Here is a 22981-nt window from a genome sequence, read left to right on the forward strand (position 1 = left end):
CTACATAATATAATAGCCTAGTTTTTGGTGTAGCCCCTCCCTGGAGGAAAACTACACCAGCCACCACTGTTGTAGCTTTCAGCCAACAAATGCACATGTACCTCTGTCTGCAAGTGGGGCTTTGTCTTCTTTGCATGCCACATTCTTTGCAATGTGGCGCCAAGTTGTGTCAAGTGTAGAGAGGTAGGGGCCCATAGCTTCCAGGAAGCCTGGCCCCCTGAACAACATAGTAAAATAGTCCTGGTGTACATGCTCAAGGCCGTCTCAGAGTCTGCCGCCTTCCTGTCAACGTTTCAGACACACCCTCTGCCCCTCCCACTCAGGAACCACCTCATATATCAGTTCCTGTTGTCTGTCAGCTTGAGTCAGTCCTACCAATTATTAGTCATAGTAATTATTGATAAATATAAAAAGTACCAAGACATTGAGTCAGTGTGGGTAACCAACACCAGGCCACCAGTCTGTTTCTGTCTAGCAGCAGGGTTAAGGCCAAACCTGTTGGTTAATATAAACAGCAGCAACAGCAGAATTATCCCAGGAGGTTCCATGTGAGATGAGTCCATTCTAACTGGAAACAAGAAAAGACATGCTTTTATTCATTTCTTTCTTTATTATTTTTTGCATTTCAGTCAATCAAAGAAATGAAAATCTTCTAATTAAACTCAGCAACAGCTCTACAAAATACAAATAAAAACATTCCAAACAAATACAAGCACACATGAAGTGTGTCATTTGATTTTATGATATTTTTTGAATATTTTGTTATACCATCAGTTGTTTATTTTGTTCACCTCAAATCAAAAATAATGAACCATACACTAAGTAACAGAAATGTGTATATAATATAATATAATACAGTGCAGTTCATCCACATTGGATAAAATGATAATGTGGAGTCATTTTGGCTCTTGGGCCTTTGCCTGGTCAATCCAGCTGTGGCCCCTCTAACCTAATCTAATCTGGAGCCATACACTTCCACTTCACACAGGGTCAGGAACTCTTTTCTCCCAGGAATGATGATGTTGACGTAGCGACCTTCCATCCCATTACACTGGAACTTTTGGGTGAAACCTGCGGGGATGCTTGAGATGACAGCACATCTACAGGAAGATAAGTGAAAATATGTTTACTTGTTTTGATTGATCCTGAATGTATCGTTCCAGTATGAAAGCTAGTTATAGTACAGGTTTCATCAATAGGCTGTAGATTACCTTGGATTGCTGTTGCCATTGTTTTCATTAGAGTCTCCGATGCGGATCTCAGCTCCGTTGAGTCTGGTGGAGACCGGGTCATCTATGTTTGTTATGTCAACAGAGAACACTTTGACGGTTTTGCCCAGGTCCAGTCGCCACCAGGGGTTGAGGTCCGCCTTTGTGTGAGTGCAGGAAGCGGAGTTCCAGTTGGCGGCTCGATTCCCATCTATGGCATTAGATGGAAAGCCTTTGGGATACAGTGAAGACTGTGTAGCTTTCCCATAGATCGCTAGGTTCTCTCCTGCATAAAGGGCACAGTTGCAGACATCAGCCATCAAACATTTAGTTCTCCTCAATGCTATCTGCAGAAAAATAGTGTGTGTATGTCTTGACCCTAAAGTGTATTGCTATTAGCATATTGTTATTTTAACAAGTAGATATCAATTATAACCAGATGTGAATTGGGTTTGCATCTATGAAAGGAATTGGTTTGAATTTTGCTGTGACTGTGGCCTTGGCAACGATGTCTCACCAGTTGGAGAGCGGTAACCGTAGACTTCCACTTCACACAGTACGAGATACTTCTTTTGACCATAAAGAGACACAGTCACGTAACGTCCCTCCACATGTTGTGTGGTGAAAGGAAATCTATGAGATCTGCCTGCTGGGATCTGGTCAATTACAGCAGCCCTGAAAGGGAGGGGAGAGAGGAAGCAGCACTTTAATACTGTTGTATTGTTATTGGAAGGGGTGGAGCAGTGTAGTATATGTACAGTCACGTTTCAGGGATTATTAGCTGTTTTTTTTCTTCTCTATCTTGTGGCACCCCTGATCACAATTTCTGTTAATATTAAGTTCAGCAAGTGGAAGATGAAATGATCTCCAAAAGGCATAAAGTTAAACATGAAACACTGTGCCAACACTCAGTGTATTATTGTTGTTTTCTACAATTTGAGAGTGAAAAATGGAAACAGAGCAGCAGCCTGCAAAAGAATGAGAAACCCAGGAGACTTGAGCTCTCAGATAACTTTGACCAAGGTATCAGACAAGATATTTACACGCTGTGATAGTTTCCAACTAGGTACTAACTATGCAGGGTGGCCAAACTTTGCTGCGGGCCATTTTCCATTTCTGTCTGTTTGAAAATGTAAAGGATGAAAAATATATTGTTTAAAATGTAGAGGGAATGTGTTATCTGTAACCTTATGTCTTTTGGAGATCATTTCATCTTCCACTTGCTGAACTGTTCACATTAACAGACATTTTGACCAGGGGTGCCCAAACTTTTGCAGTAGCTATAAGTTAAAATTCCTTTTACCAAGCAATTAAATGGAGTATTATCAAAATTGTGATATGGCAGGCAATTGATTCAAATTGCAATTGCAGTATGGTTTTTGTTACAGCCAAACTTCTGCTAAACAGTTTCTTAAGCAAGTTAGGTTTCTCATCTACATCCATTTACGACCAACGAGGACTCACAGTGGGTTTGCGATGCCGTTTTGTCCTAAAGTGTTGCCAACATGAATCTCTGCCCCATTGATGCCCTCTGCGCAGCAGTCTCCTCTGTTGGTGATGACGATGGAGGTGATGATGTAGGAGTCCAGCAGGTCCACTCTCCACCAGGGATTGGTCTGTCCTGCGGTGTGGGAGCATGAACCAGCATAATAATTTGATTCACGGTTTCCATCGATGGCGTTGTAGGCGGCACCAAACTCATGATGGCGGAACGACTGAGTTGCTTTACCACGCAGAGCCACATTTTCTGTGAATGGGAAAGTGGACATAAAAACATTTGGTTGTTGAGGTCACCTACATATTTCTGCATTTATAAACTGTGGTGTTTCTTTTGTAGTATATTATACTCCTTAATGTTATTAGTTTTAATATTTTGTTATTATCATTATGTATTCTTCTTTGTATGTGTGCCTTGTTTGGAACTGAAGGAGTGTCTGGACAGATGCTCTACTTCATGGGTTCCACAATTTGCTTAGAAGTCATCTGACCTAATGGGATAGGCATGGTCCAAGACGACTGAATGACCCGGTTGTCTTCTCTAATGGGTAAGAGACATGGGATACAGGACATGGGGTTTTTCGCTAGCCTAAAAGTTAAAAGGTCAAGTCAAAGGTCATTGGCCATCTGGACGGGAGGTTTCTCTCTGTCCGGAGAAGGTGGAGTGTTGGAGATAAGCCAACATATAAAAAGGAAGGTTTTTGGGTTGAGAGAGAGAGATCTCATTTTGGACCAGAGATGCTCCAGGATTCGGCATTTTTGTACACTGATCTTCTTTGTTAATAAACTTCTATTTTGAATACAAGCGAAGACGTGTCAGCGGTGATCCCTTCTTTTCATCAACACATCAATATACCACACTTTCATTTAAAACATTTCAACACTTGTTCCATCACTGGACAAAGCTCTGCAAACTCAATTCATATGACCCTGACTACCGGGGTCGCCTTGTAAATGACAACTTCCAGTGTCAGAGTATGAAAAAAAACTGTTTATAAAATGTAGTTAATTGTTCTTTCACACTCAAAAACAAGAACGCTTTGTGTTACAATTTTATTTCTTGTATTTCAAAATGAAAATCCAATAAACCAATGATTTTTTGTTTATTAATTCCCATTCATCAAAAGAAAATCCAATGACCAAAAATACACTGACCACTGTAATATTCAGATCATGCCAGTAGTCTGAATCAATATTAATGTTTACCAAGACGCAAGACAAATTTCAGAGTGATCTGATAATAAAGTATAATCTAATCTAATCTAATCTAATCTAATCTAATCTAATAAACTTGCACGTACTTCTTACGGCATTACGATAGTAGAGGCGCCACTGGTAGCAGAATCTGCCTCTGAGACATCACATCCGGCTCAGAGGCAGATTCTGTTACCAGTGGCCACACAGTGCAAAGCGTGTGGCAAGCAAAACCACTTTGCAAGACAGTGTAGGTCGAAACCACAACACACTGAGCAGAAAACAGACACAAGGACCTACAAGAAAGACTACAGGAAAAGAGTCAACCAGGTAGAAACACAAAGTGAACCAGCTCAGCGTGAGTTATCCTCAAGCAGTGATGAATGTTATGCGTACACTGTTAAAAGCAATAGAGACACTAAGCAGCCACTGACAAAAATCAAGCTGAATGGAGACACAGTGCCAGCTCTGATCGACTCCGGTGCTGCAGTAAACATTATCAGTGAAAAGACATTTAATAACCTGAGTATCCAGCCCCGCCTCCGACACACAGATCTCAGGATACTAGCCTATGGATCCAAAGACGCGCTGCCCATCCTAGGGAAGTTCACAGGCAGCGTGGAGGCGAGGAACAAGAACAAAACAGATGGAATGTTTTACGTGACCAAAGGCAATGGCTGCTCCCTACTCAGCTACCAGACAGCTGATGAACTGGGGTTGATCAAAATTGTACATTCTATCAGCCCTCCCCCAATGAGGCTCACAGTGGCGGATGAGCTTGTGAACAGCCACCCCGAGCTGTTTGATGGCATCGGTAAGCTCAAAGACTTTTAAGTCACACTACATATCAACCCAGACATACAACCAACATGTCAGCCACATCGCAGAGTTCCTTTTCATGTACGTGTAAAGTTGAAGCTGAGCTACGCAAACTCGAAGCCGAGGACATCATCGATGAAGTGACAGGCCCGACGCCCTGGGTCTCGCCCATCGTAACACCACCAAAGCCCAAGGATCCAGACAAGGTGCGCATATGTGTCGACATGCGCCAGGCAAACACAGCCATCCAAAGAGAGCACCACCTGACTCCTACTATGGACGACGTCATACACGAACTGAATGGAGCAACTGTATTCTCAAAGCTGGACCTGATGTCGGGATACCACCAGCTGGAACTACATCCCAACAGCAGGTACATTACCACATTCACAACGCACCTGGGACTGAGGAGGTACAAGCGCCTCAACTTCGGCATCTCCTCAGCTGCTGAGGTATTTCAGAACGCCATCCATCAGACACTTCAGGGCATCGCCGGGGTGAAGAATCTCAGCGATGACATCATCGTTTACGGGGCGACACAGGCTGATCACGACAAGAGCCTGACAGCCGTGTTCCAGCGACTAAAAGAGCGCGGCCTCACCGCAAGAAGTGCGAGTTCAACAAGACTTGACTAGAGTTCTTCGGGTTCATATTCTCAGATGGCGGCATCTCAGCTGATCCGAAGAAGGTTGACAGTATACGCCAAGCCGACAAACCCAAGGATGCAGCAGAGGTAAGAAGCCTTTTGGGTATGGCAAACTACTGCTCACGCTTCATTCCCGACTTCGCTACAGTCACGGAGCCGCTGAAAAAGCTCACGAGGAAGAGCACTCCCTGGCAGTGGGGTGCGGAACAGGACGCAGCGCTGAGCACGCTGAGAGAGAGTCTCACCAGTGAGACCACGATGGCGTACTTCGACCCGAACATGGAAACAGAAGCCGAGCGCTCAGTGATGTAGAGAGGCGCTACTCTCAAACAGAGCGTGAAGCGCTTGAAATCGTATGGAGCTGTGAACATTTTCATCTCTATATCTACGGCAAAGAGTTCACTATGGTGACGGATCACAAGCCACTCGAGCTCATCTGGAACAACCCGAGGTCCAAGCCGCCTGCCCGCATCGAAAGATGGGGACTTCGACTGCAGCCGTACAACCTCAAAGTAGAATACAGAAAAGGGTCTGATAATCCGGCAGACTACATGTCCCGTCACCCAATCCCAGCACAAGCACCTACCAAGCACACCCGTGCAACGAAAGTAGCTGAAGAATACGTGAACTTCATCATGCATAACAGCACACCAAAAGCAATGACTCTGGATGAAATCAGGTGTGAGACACTCAAAGATGAAACACTACAAAAGGTCAGTAATCTCATACGCAACAATACGTGGCACACAGTCACAAAAGACACTGTACTGAGACAATATGAACATGTGAAAAGCGAGCTCACAGTGTTACATGAAAATGACATTATACTAAAGGGTTCCAGAATCGTCATTCCCTCCGCACTCGAGCACAGGGTCCTCCAGCTCGCACACGAGGCGCATCAGGGAATCACAAAGACAAAGGCACCCCTGAGAGAGAGGGTGTGGTTTCCAAACATCGATCGACAAGCTGAGGCGATGGTGAGAAACTGTTTGGCATGTCAAGCTAATACACCAGAAACACACAACGAACCACTGCAGATGTCAGACCTCCCCGACACAGTCTGGCAAGATGTCAGTGCAGACTTCTACGGCCCACTGCCGACAGGTGAGCATTTGCTAGTTATCGTGGACGAGTACTCCTGGTATCCTGTAGTGGAAGTCATGCACTCCACCTCTGCAAATTCTGTCATCCCTGTCATGGACAAGATCTTCTCGATGCTTGGCATCCCCAGAACGGTGAAGACCGACAACGGCCCCCCTTTCAACGGTGAGCAGTTCAGCAAGTTTGCAGCCTACATGGGGTTTCACCATCGGAAAATCACACCACTATGGCCCCAGGCAAACGCAACTGCAGAGAGGTTCATGAGAACACTTGGAAAGTGCCTCCGTGTTGCCCACATGGAAAACATCCCCTGGAAGTAGCATCTCTACACATTCCTACGTGAGTACCGTGCAACACCACACAGCACAACAACAACATCACCTGCTGAGTTGCTGCTCAAACGCAGGATGCACACAAAGATGCCTTCAATGAGCAACCTATCAGACCAGACGAGGATCTTCGCAGGAGAGACCGCAAGGCCAAAGCCAAAATGAAGGCGTACTCAGACACTTGCCGTCACGCTGCGCCTTACCCTCTCCAACCTGGTGACATGGTGCTGTGCTCTCAACCCAGACACAATAAACTTACTACAGCCTACAATCCTAAGCCGTACAGAGTGATCACCGTCAAGGGCTCTATGGTCACAGCTGAGCGGACTGGACACAGAGTGACAAGAAACTCCTCCTTCTTCAAGAAGCTCAACCATGGCCTGCGCGACACATCTGTAACGGAAGTAGAGGATGGAGAAGTCACCGCTGACACAATCCCAGTGTTAGGAAGGTACCCTGCTAGGCACCGACAGCCTCCACAGTACCTCAAGGACTTTGATACGGCCTGAAAAAAAAGAAACAGGCAACAAAAAACAAAAAACAAAAAAAAAATGGACTGTGAAATGGACTGAATTTGCTAAAGTTTGAAAAGAGTGTTCAGCAATGAAAAAAAAGAGATTTATCTCTAGACAAATTTTGTATCTGAAAGTGTTTGTAAAGTTGATGTTCCATATGTGAAATGATATTTGAGAAAGCACTTATGTGATGTATTACACTGAAGCAATCCAGTTGTTTGCTTAATGGTTTATTGTTGTTTACAGACCAAGTGGATGTTAATCAGTTAGTTAATGAATATTCAAAGTAACCAGAAGTGGAAGTAACAGACAACGTTGAGTTCAAGTTAAAAAAAAAAAAGAAGTGATGTAATATTCAGATCATGCCAGTAGTCTGAATCAATGTTAATGTTTACCATAAGCTTGCACGTACTGCTTACGTCATTACGGTAGTAGAGGCGCAAACCGGATGTGATGTCTCAGAGGCAGATTCTGTTAGTTCTCCAGCAATAAAGCAACATACTGCGAAGCTCCGTTTCTTCATTCTAAACTAAGTAAACGATACTCATAAATACCACAACCACCATTATGCAGTCTGTATTGACTACTGTGATTTATTACACTTACGATACGATATATGATAAACTTTATTGTCCCGTTCAGGGAAATTTGTCTCGGACTCTGTAGCTGCGCCATAAATGCCTTGACGGCCACAATGACAAAAAACAATACACCTCAGCCATACCAACCCAGCAAACACAAGACATAACATCATTGCTCATAACGGATTTGTATGAATGTCTCTCACTGCGAGCCAAATTTACCTGCGGGTACAAGGAATCTAATCTAATCTAATTTAACATAGCGCATATTGCACATATCCCATAACATAACACATATTGTACATATCCCACAACATAGCACATACATACACCTCATAAATTCACCATAGTAAGAGCATAAGAATTATTCCACAAAATCAAGCAGTATTGTTAAGAAATTTGATGGAAGTTGGGATAGAGGGGTCATTTACTTGATCATACTTCACTTACTGTAGTCGAAAGCTGAGCACATCCCCAAGAGAGGCAGCAGCAGCAGCAGGGTTGAACTGGGTTTCATTGTTCTGGTTCAGTCTGATGAGAGAGAAGAATGACATTAAAAGGATGTAATGAAATAGATACCCAACCCTCAACAAACTGAGATACTATTAAGACAAGTGTATAAAACATGCTGCAAATAACAAACATACATGAACCCTTCAGCCAAGCACACACAAGAATGAAACAAACACCCAAACTGTGATTTTCAAAGCACAACAACCTCTTAGCTTACCTTGACTTACAAAGTAAATTCAGTTGCAGGCGAGAAGTCACTGATGATTCTGTCTGTGCTGATGAGGGGGATATTTATACGCACATTTATTGTGCTTGTCCTCCCTTGTGACTTACAGAAAGATAGATTTGTCTGAACAATAAAGCAGGTCACTGATTGGTAGCTGTAAAGACAGCTGCTTTGATTTTGTCTGTTTGTGGATGCAAAATTCAGTCTTTGAGCCTATGACATGGCTTAAGATCAGATAAGATGACCTATATTGCTTTATGCTCATCTATTAACTAAACAAACAACCTACCAAACCATGGTGCACGTGATTGATTGACACAACAGCAGGTTTCTGACAAAATGATTAAACGTCCCAGAGCACAGAGAGCAGCAGTAAATGTTATTCTTATATTTTTCAAATGTTCCATATAAAGTTTAATGATGAGACCAAAAATATTAAGATGAGGGGCCGTACAAGACATAATTCATTCTAGCATTCTCACATATTCTCCATACATTTTTTCACTCTCATATGTATAAAATTTTACTCTCACATTCATATATATTCACTCACACATTCATACATTTTTATCTCATAAATACATTTTCACTCTTATAAGTATGTAAGAAATGAATGTATGTAGAGAAGAATGTATGTATGTGAGAGGAGAATGTAGGCTATGTGTGAATGAGTATATAGTTGAAACAGAAGGAGTTTGGTTGAAACAGAAGGCGGGTAATTTATGCCTACATACTCCAATACAGTAGGTGGCGCTATACAGGATTAGTTGAAAATATATGTATGTGTAAGGAGAATATGGGATATTTACAGGGCTTCACGCTAGTGTTCATGGTCTTCCTTCAGGCAAAACACTACCGCTTTGGTCCACAGGCGCCGCCAAACTCAACCAAAACTGAAAGTTCTTTAGTGTTGCTTTAAGTTACAAAATGTTAAACCAATTATATTTGGCAAAGACTAAATCAGCTAGAATTTAGTAGACTATATGCTCATATGCTATTGTGCTGTGGTCATGTTTTTTCATATCGCTAAACACTACAGAAATAAAGTAATCCAGATTACCACAATGCACTTGATTTTTGGCAGAACCAAGGAACCCAATCATCATTTTTAGGCTGTTCATTTTAAAATAAAATAAATATCCTTAGGGGTGCTCAGTGGTTGAGTTTTCAGAGAGCACGTCCCATGTTGGCATATGCCTGAAGCACTGATCGCCGGTTTGACTCCCAACCTCAGCACCTGTCATTCCCTGAGTTTCTGTTCCTTCTTCCCTGGCTCAAATAAAAGCAAATAACACCCCAAAAATATCTGACAAAAAAAAAGTAAAGAACAAAAAGATTTAGCCCCCCCCCCCTCGTTAATTTCCCTCCTGACCACTATATGGTGACAATTTTTATCTCAGCTCTTTCCTTGGATTGTAGTGGCCTTTCAAATATTTATTTAGCATTGAAATCATTTTTACTTTTGGCGGAAACCGGAGAAAAGATTTTGGGGTACCTAAATTGATGTAATATTTTGACCCAACAAAATAAGCCTCTGTGTTTTTTTTGGAAGATACACAAACTTTTTTTTAAATGTTAACATGATTGTCTTGAGGAGGTTTTCTTGCTGATTCTCATGTCTGTCAGTGACAGAGAGGCTCAGTGCCAATCCTCTATAGGCTGTGGTCTAAGAATGGTATCTAAATATGGATTTGAGCTGAGCCTGATAGAGCTGAAACGTGTCCCATCTTGATAATTTAAACTTAACTTTGTCTCATGAAGTGACTCAACTCACTGGTGATCCCTTTTAGATGACACAGATGTTGTTGTCAACCTCAGCAGAGGGAATGGTGTAAACCTGCTCCACCTCCTGGCCTCAGACAGACAGAGGTCCAAACTCTCTCCCTCGGGAAGCTTCGGCTTTCTGCTGATGAACAGGCTTTAATGTGCAAAAGTTGAGATGTGTCCACAGCCGAACAGGCACGAGAGACAAACATCAGCAACAAACAAAGCTGCAAATGTGTCACCAAAGGATGGAGCCATCTTGAGCCTCAGAACAGAGACAGAAAATGTAACATTCTTTATTGTTGCAAGACCACATCACTCCTGTTCTTGCATCACTACATTGGCTCCCTGTTCACTTAGGATTATGTCAAAATCCTGCTAATTTTCTATAAATCTCTTTTAAAATAACTTTTGCTACTGTTTTCACTTTGGTGTAAAACCTCTTTAAGCTTTTGTTTGTTAAGCACCACTTGGTGCAAACATTTGCTTTTAAAGATACTGTATAAATAAATACATTTGAACTTGGAACTTGAGACATGCATCTGTGTTATGTGTATTTCTTGTTATTCTTGAGAACATATCACGTGCACATGCTGTTTATAATTAATTTCCAAATAAACATGTATGCACTTCCTGAACAGATTTCCAAATGAACACAGAGATAGTGCAGTAAATTATGGAGTAGTAATATTGCTGATAAGTAGGTCAAAAAGGGCTTGGTGGCCCAGTTTGATAAGATAAACTGTGAGAGTGCACGTGCACAGGTTAAAACAAAAGAGATTCCTGTAGTTTTCAAGATGAACACGTTTCCCCATTTGGTTTGTTAAGTTGTTTTTTAACCAATTAAAAGCAGACAAACTGTGCCAGATGATGATGACTGATGACAAATGAACAAAAAACAACTGGCAGTGAAAATATGTTGGCATATGAGATGTGGACAAATGAATAGCTACTCAATTACTGCAGTTAAGGACAGAAGATCAACGTGTTTATTAACCATGGATAGACACCCTTCAATTTGTGTCTTCTTTGCGTGCCACATTCTTTGCAATGTGGCATGTGGTGCCAAGTTGTGTCAAGTGTACATACTACATATAAAGGTTTAGAGACAGGGACCCATAGCTTCCAGGAAGCCTGGCCCCCTGAACAACATAGTAAAATAGTCCTGGTGTACATGCTCAAGGCCGTCTCAGAGTCTGCCGCCTTCCTGTCAACGTTTCAGACACACCCTCTGCCCCTCCCACTCAGGAACCACCTCATATATCAGTTCCTGTTGTCTGTCAGCTTGAGTCGGTCCTACCAATTATTAGTCATAGTAATTATTGATAAATATAAAAAGTACCAAGACATTGAGTCAGTGTGGGTAACCAACACCAGGCCACCAGTCTGTTTCTGTCTAGCAGCAGGGTTAAGGCCAAACATATGTTGGTTAATATAAACAGCAGCAACAGCAGAATTATCCCAGGAGGTTCCATGTGAGATGAGTCCATTCTAACTGGAAACAAGAAAAGACATGCAGGATGCTTTTATTCATTTCTTTCTTTATTATCTTTTGCATTTCAGTCAATCAAAGAAATGAAAATCTTCTAATTAAACTCAGCAACAGCTCTACAAAATACAAATAAAAACATTCCAAACAAATACAAGCACACATGAAGTGTAACCAAAAATAACAAGATAGGTTAAATGAAATATACACGTTACATTAGTCATTTATTTGATTTTATGACATTTTTTGAATATTTTGTTATACCATCAGTTGTTTATTTTGTTCACCCCAAATCAAAAATAATGAACCATACACTAAGTAACAGAAATGTGTATATGTGTATATAATATAATACAGTGCAGTTCATCCACATTTTGGCTCTTGGGCCTTTGCCTGGTTAATCCAGCTGTGGCCCCTCTAACCTAATCTAATCTGGAGCCATACACTTCCACTTAAGGCAAGGCAAGGCAATTTTATTTGTATAGCCCGTTTTTACAAACAGTTTGTCTCAAAGGGCTTTACATGGCATCGTAACAACATCCTCTGTCCTTAGACCCTCACATCGACTGAGGAAAAACTCCATGGAAACCCTTTTAACAGGGAAAAATCGGAGAAACCTCAGGGTGAGCAACAAAGGAGGGATCCCTCACCCAGGACGGACAGACGTGCAATAGATGTTGTTACAGACAAGAAAACAGTTTACAGTTAACACAGGTGCAGGTACTCGCGTCTCCCGGGAATGATGATGTTGACGTAGCGAAACTTCCATCCCATTACACTGGAACTTTTGGGTGAAACCTGCGGGGATGCTTGAGATGACAGCACATCTACAAGAAGATAAGTGAAAATATGTTTACTTATTTGTTTTTGATTGATCCTGAATGTATCGTTCCAATATGACAGCTAGTTATAGTACAGGTTTCATCAATAGGCTGTAGATTACCTTGGATTGCTGTTGCCATTGTTTTCATTAGAGTCTCCGATGCGGATCTCAGCTCCGTTGAGTCTGGTGGAGACCGAGTCATCTATGTTTGTTATGTCAACTGAGAACACTTTGAAGGTTTTGCCCAGGTCCACTCGCCACCAGGGGTTGAGGTCCGCCTTTGTGTGACTGCAGGAAGCTAAGTTCCATTTGGCGGCTCGATTTCCATCTATGGCATTAGATAGAAAGCCTTTGGGATACAGTGAAGACTGTGTAGCTTTCCCATAGATCGCCAGGTTCCTGCACAAAGGGCACAGTTGCAGACATCAGCCATCAAACATTTAGTTCTCCTCAATGCTATCTGCAGAAATATAGTGTGTGTATGTCTTGACCCTAAAATGTATTGCTATTTGCACATTGTTATTTTAACAAATAGATAACAATTATAACCAGATGCGAATGAGGTTTGCATCTACTGTATGAAATGAAAGTGGTTTGAATTTTGCTGTGACTGTGGCCTTGGCGACGATGTCTCACCAGTTGGAGAGCGGTAACCGTAGACTTCAACCTCACACAGTGCGAGTACCTTCCCTTGACCGTAAAGAGAAACAGTCACGTAACGTCCCTCCACACGTGAGGGAAAAGAAAATCTATGAGATCTGCCTGCTGGGATCTGGTCGATTACAGCAGCCCTGAAAGAGAGAGGGAGAGGAAAGAGTGCTTGGCCAAATTCTAACAGTAATGTACCGTTTACCGGAGAGAGGAAGCAGCGCTTTAATACTGTTGTTTCTTATTCGTCTATACAGTGGCACCCCTGATCACAATTTCTGTTAATATTAAGTTCAGCAAGTGGAAGATGAAATGATCTCCAAAAGGCATGAAGTTAAACATGAAACACTGTGCCAACACTCAGTGTATTATTGTTGTTTTCTACAAATTTCTATAAAAGTGAAAATGGAAACAGAGCAGCAGCCTGCAAAAGAATGGGAAACCCAGGAGACTGGAGCTCTCAGATAACTTTGACCAAGGTATCAGACAAGATATTTACACGCTGTGATAGTTTCCAAAGGGGGGGCTACTGGGTACTAACTATGCAGGGTGGCCAAACTTTGCTGCGGGCCATTTTCTGTCTGTTTGAAAATGTAAAAGATGAAAAATATATATTGTAGGGAATGTGTCATCTGTAACCTTATGTCTTTTGGAGATCATTTTATCTTCCACTTGCTGAACTGTTCACATTAACTCATTGGCTGCCATTGACGTCTATAGACATCAATCTAATTACAACCGTTCACTGCCATTGCGTTTTTCAACGGGAAGGGCTGGAGGACGGTCTGGCGGAGCTTGTCCATCAATATCAGGCTTGTAAACTAGTGTAATGACGTGTAGTTGCCCTGTAGGCCCTGTAGGGGGCAGTAGTGCCCTCTTTGGATGAGAGATCAGCATTGATTATGAGAAGAAGAAGCGAGATGACAAGAGATATGCTAAAGAAACTTAGCTAAAGAAACGGAGCCTATGTGTTCCGCATGTCGGCACATTATGTACCGTGTGTGTCGCGGTAGTTCGGAGAGGAAGAGGGTCGCGATCGTGAGAAAATGACGGAGATCATTGAAAAAGACATCGACGCTGGACACCGGCGATCAAGCCGGGCCGAGTGGTGAGAATCAGCAGCTGACGGTGCGTCACCACAGACCAGAGCCCAGCTCAACTGACGGCTCGGTGGACGTGACCCGAGCGATTCCGATCAACCAGGAGCAGCAGAGACTCGTCCCCACGCTCCAGAAAGACATGAAGGTAATAATATAATACATCAATGGTAAAAATAATAAAATAAACTAACTTGCTAGCGAGCTAACTTTTACTGCTTAGAGAAGGGCGGATCGCTTTGATCGGAAAGGTTAAAAAAAAAAAAACTCCACATCACACTTGACTACATCTATAAGAGATGTATTTTTATGGTAATTCTATATATTTCTATAATTTACAGGTGGTGGATCGAGCAGTGGTCGACCATGGGGCAGAGGTCATGTGACAGCTACAAACGTACAAAAAGTTAATGCATTTTTACTGATATTTGTAAATAAATTATTATTTTGCCATCAAAAGTCCTTTCTCAGTGTTGTTTTTGTTGTTTTATAGAAGGAGAACACTGTTCAGATGTGTGAGGTGTCACTAAAGCAAAAAATATCAACGTCAAAGTCACTGTTCTGCTTGACATGTTTCTTTCCACAAAAAGCTTGTTTTCTCAGTGTTTTGGTCAAAAACTGCTGTTTTTGGCGAAACCAGCCTACGTTCTACTGCTGTTTACAAAAGAACGGAAAAAGGTAGAAACAAATTTTTTTTTCCTATTGAACAAAGAGAGTCTACTCTTTCTCTTGGTAGTTTCGGTGTTTATATAGTCATAGAACACAATATTCTGTGGGTCTTATAAGATCGTTCAAAATGCTCTAAAACGGCTGGCAGTATGGGCGTCTCTTTTCTGAAAATGGCTGGCAGCCAATGAGTTAACAGACTTTTGACCAGGGGTGCCCAAACTTTTGCAGTAGTTATAAGTTAAAATTCCTTTTACCAAGCAATTAAATGGAGTATTATCACAATTGTGATATGACAGGCAATTGATTCAAATTGCAATTGCAGTATGGTTTTTGTTACAGCCAAACTTCTGCTAAACAGTTTCTTAAGCAAGCTAGGTTTCTCATGTACATCCATTTACGACCAACGAGGACTCACAGTGGGTTTGCGATGCCGTTTTGTCCTAAAGTGTTGCCAACATGAATCTCTGCCCCATTGATTCTCTCTGCGCAGCAGTCTCCTCTGTTGGTGATGACGATGGAGGTGATGATGTAGGAGTCCAGCAGGTCCACTCTCCACCAGGGATTGGTCTGTCCTGCGGTGTGGGAGCATGAACCAGCATAATAATTTGATTCACGGTTTCCATCGATGGCGTTGTAGGCGGCACCAAACTCATGATGGCGGAACGACTGAGTTGCTTTACCACGCAGAGCCACATTTTCTGTGAATGGGAAAGTGGACATAAAAACATTTGGTTGTTGAGGTCACCTACATATTTCTGCATTTATAAACTGTGGTGTTTCTTTCACTTAAAAGATTTCAACACTTGTTCCATCACTGGACAAAGCTCTGCAAACTCAATTCATATGACTCTGACTGCACAACACTGATGTCAAACATCAGGTTTTCTGTTTGGTTTGTTTCACCTCAACTTCATCGTTTAGGTGACTACAAAGACATGCAGAATGGGGTCGCCTTGTAAATGACAACTTCCAGTGTCAGAGTATGAAAAGAATGTCAGCTTTTTTGTTTTTGATTTTTTTGTTTCTGTTGTCTAGTGATTTTATTTTTGTTACATAAAATGGAACATGAAAATCAAACTGTTCTTAAAATGTAGTTAATTGTTCGTTCACACTCAAAAACAAGAACGCTTTGTGTTTCAATTTTATTTCTTGTATTTCAAAATGAAAATCCAATAAACCAATGATTTTTAGTTTTTTTAATTCCCATTCATCAAAAGAAAATCCAATGACCAAAAGATACACTGACCACTATTATGTAGTCTACATTGACTACTGTGATTCTAACACTAACACCTGTTCAGGGAAATTTGTCTTGGACTCTCTAGCTGCACCATAAATGCCTTGATGGCCACAAATGACAAAAAACAATACACCTCAGCCATACCAACCCAACAAACACAAGACATAACAGCATTGCACATATCCCATAACATAGCACATATTGTACATATCCCATAACATAACACATATTGTACATATTCCATAACATAGCACATGTTGTACATATCCTATAACATAGCACATACATACACCTCATAAATTCACTATTGCACAAACTCAAGCAGTATTGTTAAGAAATTTGATGGAAGTTGGGATAGAGGGGTCATTTACTTGATCATACTTCACTTACTGTAGTCGAAAGCTGAGCACATCCCCAAGAGAGGCAGCAGCAGCAGCAGGGTTGAACTGGGTTTCATTGTTCTGGTTCAGTCTGATGAGAGAGAAGAATGACATTAAAAGGATGTAATGAAATAGATACCCAACCCTCAACAAACTGAGATACTATTAAGACAAGTGTATAAAACATGCTGCAAATAACAAACATACATGAACCCTTCAGCCAAGCACACACAAGAAAGAAACAAACACCCAAACTGTGATTTTCAAAGCACAACAACCTCTTAGCTTACCTTGACTTACAAAGTAAATTCAGTTGCAGGTGAGAAGTCACTGATGATTCTGTCTGTGCTGATGAGGGGGATATTTATACGCACATTTATTGTGCTTGTCCTCCCTTGTGACTTACAGAAAGATAGATTTGTCTGAACAATAAAGCAGGTCACTGATTGGTAGCTGTAAAGACAGCCGCTTTGATTTTGTCTGTTTGTGGATGCAAAATTCAGTCTTTGAGCCTATGACATGGCTTAAGATCAGATAAGATGACTTATATTGCTTTATGCTCATCTATTATTTATTTACAGCGGTGTACTTATTAAAACTTAACAAAAACAACAACCTACCAAACCATGGTGCACGTGACTGATTGACACAACAGCAGGTTTCTGACAAAATGATTAAACGTCCCAGAGCACAGAGAGCAGCAGTAAATGTTATTCTTATATTTTTCAAATGTATAAGTTTAATGATGAGACCAAAAATATTAAGATGAGGGGCCGTACAAGACATAATTCATTCTGGCATTCTCACATATTCTCCATACATTTTTTCACTCTCATATTTATACAATTTTACTCTCACATTCATATATATTCACTCACACATTCGTATTTGTATTTTGTATTTATTTATTTGCACCATAAAAAACGACAATTACAAAAAACAGAAATGAAAGAAGAATAGTAGGGTGCAGGAGAGGTTAAAAAACCCTACATGGGCTTATAAGAAGCACCTCCCCAAGAAATATACACATTAGAGGATATACATTAGAGGATATACACATTCAGAGGATAAATCAACAACAACAATGCAATGGTACAGCATTGTAGATATTATGTGCGAATGTTTGTGACCGGTATGTCTGAATTAATAGAGGTATAGTTATTATGTGCGAATGTATATGTATATATACCATGTCATTCTTTAATTTTTTCTTTTATTTTTACTTTTACTTTAATCCGATGCGCTATGCAATGCAATACACCTGGCACTTTAAACTGAGTGCACTTTAGGGCACCGTGCAATACAACTTGGTACCCATGTACTCCTGCACTTTAGCACCTGTCACTTTGGCCCAGCACTTTGCACTTTATTTCCCAAACTGTCCAGGTTCCATTACTGGCCTGATTATCTGACCTGTTTTTTACCTTGTTGTCTACTTCATCATGTCGTGTATATAACTGTGTTCCCCTGTTACTGTATTGTATTTATGTCCTGGGACTCCGGATGGAAATTAGCATCGATGCTATAATCCGGCACATTTACATGTTTCTTATATGTACATTGATGTGCGCTGTCCCAGTCAAATAAACAAATAAAGTAAAGTAAAGTAAAGTAATATGAGAAAGCAACAACAAACAACAACAAAAAAGGAAGCAATACAAGTGCCATTTTATAGCACACACTCAAAGAAGTCAGAAATAAAAACATGGGTATGTATAAATATAAAATAATTGTATTTAACTGAGTGTATGAGCATGTAAAGAGATAATGATCCAATGACAAATATACTGGAAAAGAAACTATTAGGAACTTTGATTTAACAGGTAAGTTTTCAGTCTTAACTTAAAAGTATTGAGGGATGAAGATAATTTAACAACATGAAGATGGGAATTCCAAAGTATGGAGCCTCTGTAAGCAAAAGAAAACTGAGTATGAGTAGTGCGGCAAAAAGGGGGATGAAGTTTATCAGTCTGTCTTGTGTTATAAGAATGGACCTGAGAGTTAACTGTAAAGAATTCATGAAAGGATTTGGGCAGCAAGTGGGAAAGATGGATATATTTATAAATAAATACACATGATTGAAGTATATTAATATCGTAGACTGACATTATCTGAAGATTCTTAAACAGAGGGGCAGATGGAGACAAATAATTAGAAAAGGTGGCTAATCTAACATAGTTCTTTTGCGCGATTAATAATTTCTGTAAATTAGAAGGATAAGTGCTAGCCCAAACAATATTACCGGAACTGAGATGTGGATAAATTAAGCTATAATACAGTATATTTAAAACTTTCTGAGATATGAAATCACGAATTTTTCTGATGATACCAATGGATTTCAACACTTTATTATTAACAAGTTTAAAATGTTCGGACCATGACAACCTCTCATCAATTATTACCCCTAAAAATTTGGTGGAGGAAACCTGAATTATATCATTATCCCCAATAGTGATCTTAGCGCTGGATTTACAATATTTTTTATTTTTTCCCGTAAATATAATAAAATTAGTTTTTTTTACATTTAATGTCAACTTATTTATCTGGAACCATTCAGAAAATTTAATAATGCCAGAATTGGCTTCACTAATTAAAGAATCAAAGTGACTGTGAGTCAAAATCAGATTAGTATCATCAGCAAAAAGTATTGGTAGCATCGTGGAAGAAACAGTTGCAAGGTCATTAATGTAAACGGAAGGTCATTAATGTAAACAAAGGTCATTAATGTAAACTTACAACAAGTTGAACATTCATATAATTGTCTCATATTTATACATTTTCACTTACACATTCATACATTTTTATCTCATAAATATATTTTCACTCTTATAAGTATGTAAGAAATGAATGTATGTAGAGAAGAATGTATGTATGTGAGAGGAGAATGTAGGCTATGTGTGAATGAGTATATAGTTGAAACAGAAGGAGTTTGGTTGAAACAGAAGGCGGGTAATTTATGCCTACATACTCCAATACAGTAGGTGGCGCTATACAGGATTAGTTGAAAATATATGTATGTGTAAGGAGAATATGTGAGTGAGAGGGCCATAATGAATTATGTCTTGTATGGCCCCTTATATATAAAAGGTATAAATATGAAGTAACAACTTTTCAAACTGAACATTGCCTACGTTTACAAAGTTATTTTGTCCAGACATCACTGCATAAAAAGGATACACAAACAATTTCTTGAATAGAGTTCAGTTCTCTCTGAATATTTACACACATACACACACACACACACACACACACACACACACACACACACTGACTAACAGGTGTAGGCTAATTGTGTGACTAACCAAACCAAATGACAAAACTAATGTTAGCTTGTCAGAAAACAAACAATATATAGGTAGGCGACTTGAAACTTGATTGTTTAGCAATGATTGACAGTATCTTTCTCATGTTTCACAAAACAAACACAACGTAGACAACCTTAAACCAGCACTAAGGAACTTTTCAACCTTCATAAAATATTTTCATAACTTTTGTGATGATACATCGACTTACAACAAGTTGAATGACACCTCTGTCGTGGTCTGAGGGGGTCTGTATCTCTTTCTCTGGCACTAAGCAGCTTTGAGGAGCATGGTAGGAACCCGGCTCTCACTTTACTTTCACTTTCACTTTTGCGAGTCACAACAAGGAGGGAACAGGCAAAACGGCACTTTAGCAATGGATTATCTTTGTGTTTTCACTTTGAAATGATCCACTGGAAACAGAAACTAGTTTTGATGTCTTCTGATAATTTTAATGCAGGATATTTACAGGGCTTCACGCTAGTGTTCATGGTCTTCCTTCAGGCAAAACACTACCGCTTTGGTCCACAGGCGCCGCCAAACTCAACCAACACTGAAAGTTCTTTAGTGTTGCTTTAAGTTACAAAATGTTAAACCAATTATATTTGGCAAAGACTAAATCAGCTAGAATTTAGTAGACTATATGCTCGTATGCTATTGTGCTGTGGTCATGTTTTTTCATATCGCTAAACGCTACAGAAATAAAGTAATCCAGATTACCACAATGAACTTGATTTTTGGCAGAACCAAGGAATCCAATCATCATTTTTAGGCTGTTCATTTTAAAATAAAATAAATATCCTTAGGGGTGCTCAGTGGTTGAGTTTTCAGAGAGCACGTCCCATGTTGGCATATGCCTGAAGCACTGATCGCCGGTTTGACTCCCAACCTCAGCACCTGTCATTCCCTGAGTTTCTGTTCCTTCTTCCCTGGCTCAAATAAAAGCAAATAACACCCCAAAAATATCTGACAAAAAAAAAGAACAAAAAGATTTAGCCCCCCCCCCCCCTCGTTAATTTCCCTCCTGACCACTATATGGTGACAATTTTTATCTCAGCTCTTTCCTTGGATTGTAGTGGCCTTTCAAATATTTATTTAGCATTGAAATCATTTTTACTTTTGGCGGAAACCGGAGAAAAGATTTTGGGGTACCTAAATTGATGTAATATTTTGACGCAACAAAATAAGCCTCTGTGTTTTTTTTGGAAGATACACAAACTTTTTTTTAAATGTTAACATGATTGTCTTGAGGAGGTTTTCTTGCTGATTCTCATGTCTGTCAGTGACAGAGAGGCTCAGTGCCAATCCTCTATAGGCTGTGGTCTAAGAATGGTATCTAAATATGGATTTGAGCTAAGCCTGATAGAGCTGAAACGTGTCCCATCTTGATAATTTAAACTTAACTTTGTCTCATGAAGTGACTCAACTCACTGGTGATCCCTTTTAGATGACACAGATGTTGTTGTCAACCTCAGCAGAGGGAATGGTGTAAACCTGCTCCACCTCCTGGCCTCAGACAGACAGAGGTCCAAACTCTCTCCCTCGGGAAGCTTCGGCTTTCTGCTGATGAACAGGCTTTAATGTGCAAAAGTTGAGATGTGTCCACAGCCGAACAGGCACGAGAGACAAACATCAGCAACAAACAAAGCTGCAAATGTGTCACCAAAGGATGGAGCCATCTTGAGCCTCAGAACAGAGACAGAAAATGTAACATTCTTTATTGTTGCAAGACCACATCACTCCTGTCCTTGCATCACTACATTGGCTCCCTGTTCACTTAGGATTATGTCAAAATCCTGCTAATTTTCTATAAATCTCTTTTATAATAATAATAATAATAATAATAATACATTTTATTTATAAGCGCTTTTCCAGAAGCTCAAAGACACTTTACATACAGTACATTCAGTTAAGAACACAAGACATATAAATTCAGTTAAAAGCAGCAAAGACAGTATAAAACATAGAAAACAATATAAAACACACACAGAAATTATGTATTAAAAGCTGATTTAAAAAGGTGTGTTTTTAACATGGTCTTGAATGTTGGGAGGTGAGTGCAGGTGCGGATGGGTTTGGGGAGTGAGTTCCAGAGGGAGGGGGCAGCAATGGAGAAGGCTCTGTCCCCCCAGGTTCGGTGCTTGGTCCGTGTGGGTGGTGACAGGATGTTTCCTTCGGATGAGCGGAGGTCGCGGGAGGGGGTGTGGTGATGGAGCAGGTCTGTGAGGTAGGGGGGGGGGGGGGCAGGTTATTAAGTGCTTTGTGTGTGAGGAGGATGATTTTGAACTGTATGCGGTGAGTGATGGGCAGCCAGTGCAGGTCACGGAGGACAGGGGTGATGTGATCTCTGGAGCGGGTGTGGGTGAGCAGGCGTGCGGCTGAGTTTTGGATGTATTGCAGTTTATTGAGGAGTTTGGATGGTGAACCATAGAGGATGCTGTTGCAATAGTCCAGTCTGGATGTGATGAATGCATGGATGAGGGTTTCTGCAGCAGAGAAGGTGAGTGAGGGGCAGAGACGGGCGATGTTCTTGAGGTGGAAGAAGGCGGTCCTGGTGATGTGATTGATGTGGAGGTCAAACCTTAGCTTACTGTCGAAGATGATTCCTAGGTTGCGGGTGTGGGATGAGGGAGACAAAGTGCAGTTATCAAAGGTGAGGGAGAAGTTGTGGCTGGCTTTAGTGCGGGATGTGGGGTCAATGATGATTATGTCCGATTTGTCACTGTTCAGTTGAAGATAGTTTGTTTGCATCCAAGATTTAATTTCGGTGAGACAGTTGGTGAGTGTGGAGTGGGTGTTGTTGGTGATGGCTTTGGTGGAGATGTACAGTTGGATATCGTCGGCGTAACAGTGAAAATGGAGTCCATGTTGACGGATGATCTGGCCAAGGGGGAGGATGTAGAGGATGAAGAGGAGGGGGCCAAGCACCGACCCCTGGGG

At 40.8% G+C, this 22981-nt stretch overlaps 1 protein-coding gene and 1 pseudogene across 2 annotated transcripts; both read right to left on the minus strand.

Moving 5' to 3' along the window:
• Positions 1-895: 895 nt before the first annotated feature.
• LOC146992482 (uncharacterized) lies at positions 896-8567 on the minus strand. The gene is made up of 6 exons (XM_085786885.1): positions 8544-8567; positions 8341-8421; positions 2673-2955; positions 1726-1883; positions 1212-1494; positions 896-1100 (listed from the first exon to the last, which is right to left on the minus strand). The coding sequence occupies exons 2-6, from the start codon at positions 8405-8407 to the stop codon at positions 950-952; spliced, it is 942 nt and encodes a 313-aa protein (XP_085643011.1). The 5' UTR covers positions 8408-8421; positions 8544-8567; the 3' UTR covers positions 896-949.
• A 4020-nt stretch (positions 8568-12587) lies between these two features.
• LOC146992483 (uncharacterized) lies at positions 12588-16861 on the minus strand (annotated as a pseudogene). Its single transcript, XR_015037031.1, has 5 exons — positions 16750-16861; positions 15535-15817; positions 13332-13496; positions 12826-13104; positions 12588-12709 (listed from the first exon to the last, which is right to left on the minus strand). The product of XR_015037031.1 is annotated as an uncharacterized LOC146992483 (transcript).
• Between the last annotated feature and the right edge of the window lie 6120 nt (positions 16862-22981).

The sequence above is a fragment of the Trachurus japonicus genome, chromosome 1, assembly GCF_045865225.1.
Source record: "Trachurus japonicus isolate A0001 chromosome 1, Traja_1.0".
Taxonomy (NCBI): Eukaryota; Metazoa; Chordata; class Actinopteri; order Carangiformes; family Carangidae; genus Trachurus; species Trachurus japonicus.

What these genes read in the sequence shown, in the direction of transcription:
- LOC146992482 (XM_085786885.1), bottom strand. Translation starts at nt 8,407, where the DNA reads ATGAAACCCAGTTCAACCCTGCTGCTGCTGCTGCCTCTCTTGGGGATG. An exon ending in GTGCTCAGCTTTCGACTACA is followed by an intron (nt 2,956 to 8,340) that starts GTAAGTGAAGTA and finishes TCCCATTCACAG; the next exon opens with AAAATGTGGCTCTGCGTGGT. An exon ending in CGGTTACCGCTCTCCAACTG is followed by an intron (nt 1,495 to 1,725) that starts GTGAGACATCGT and finishes CCCTTTATGCAG; the next exon opens with GAGAGAACCTAGCGATCTAT.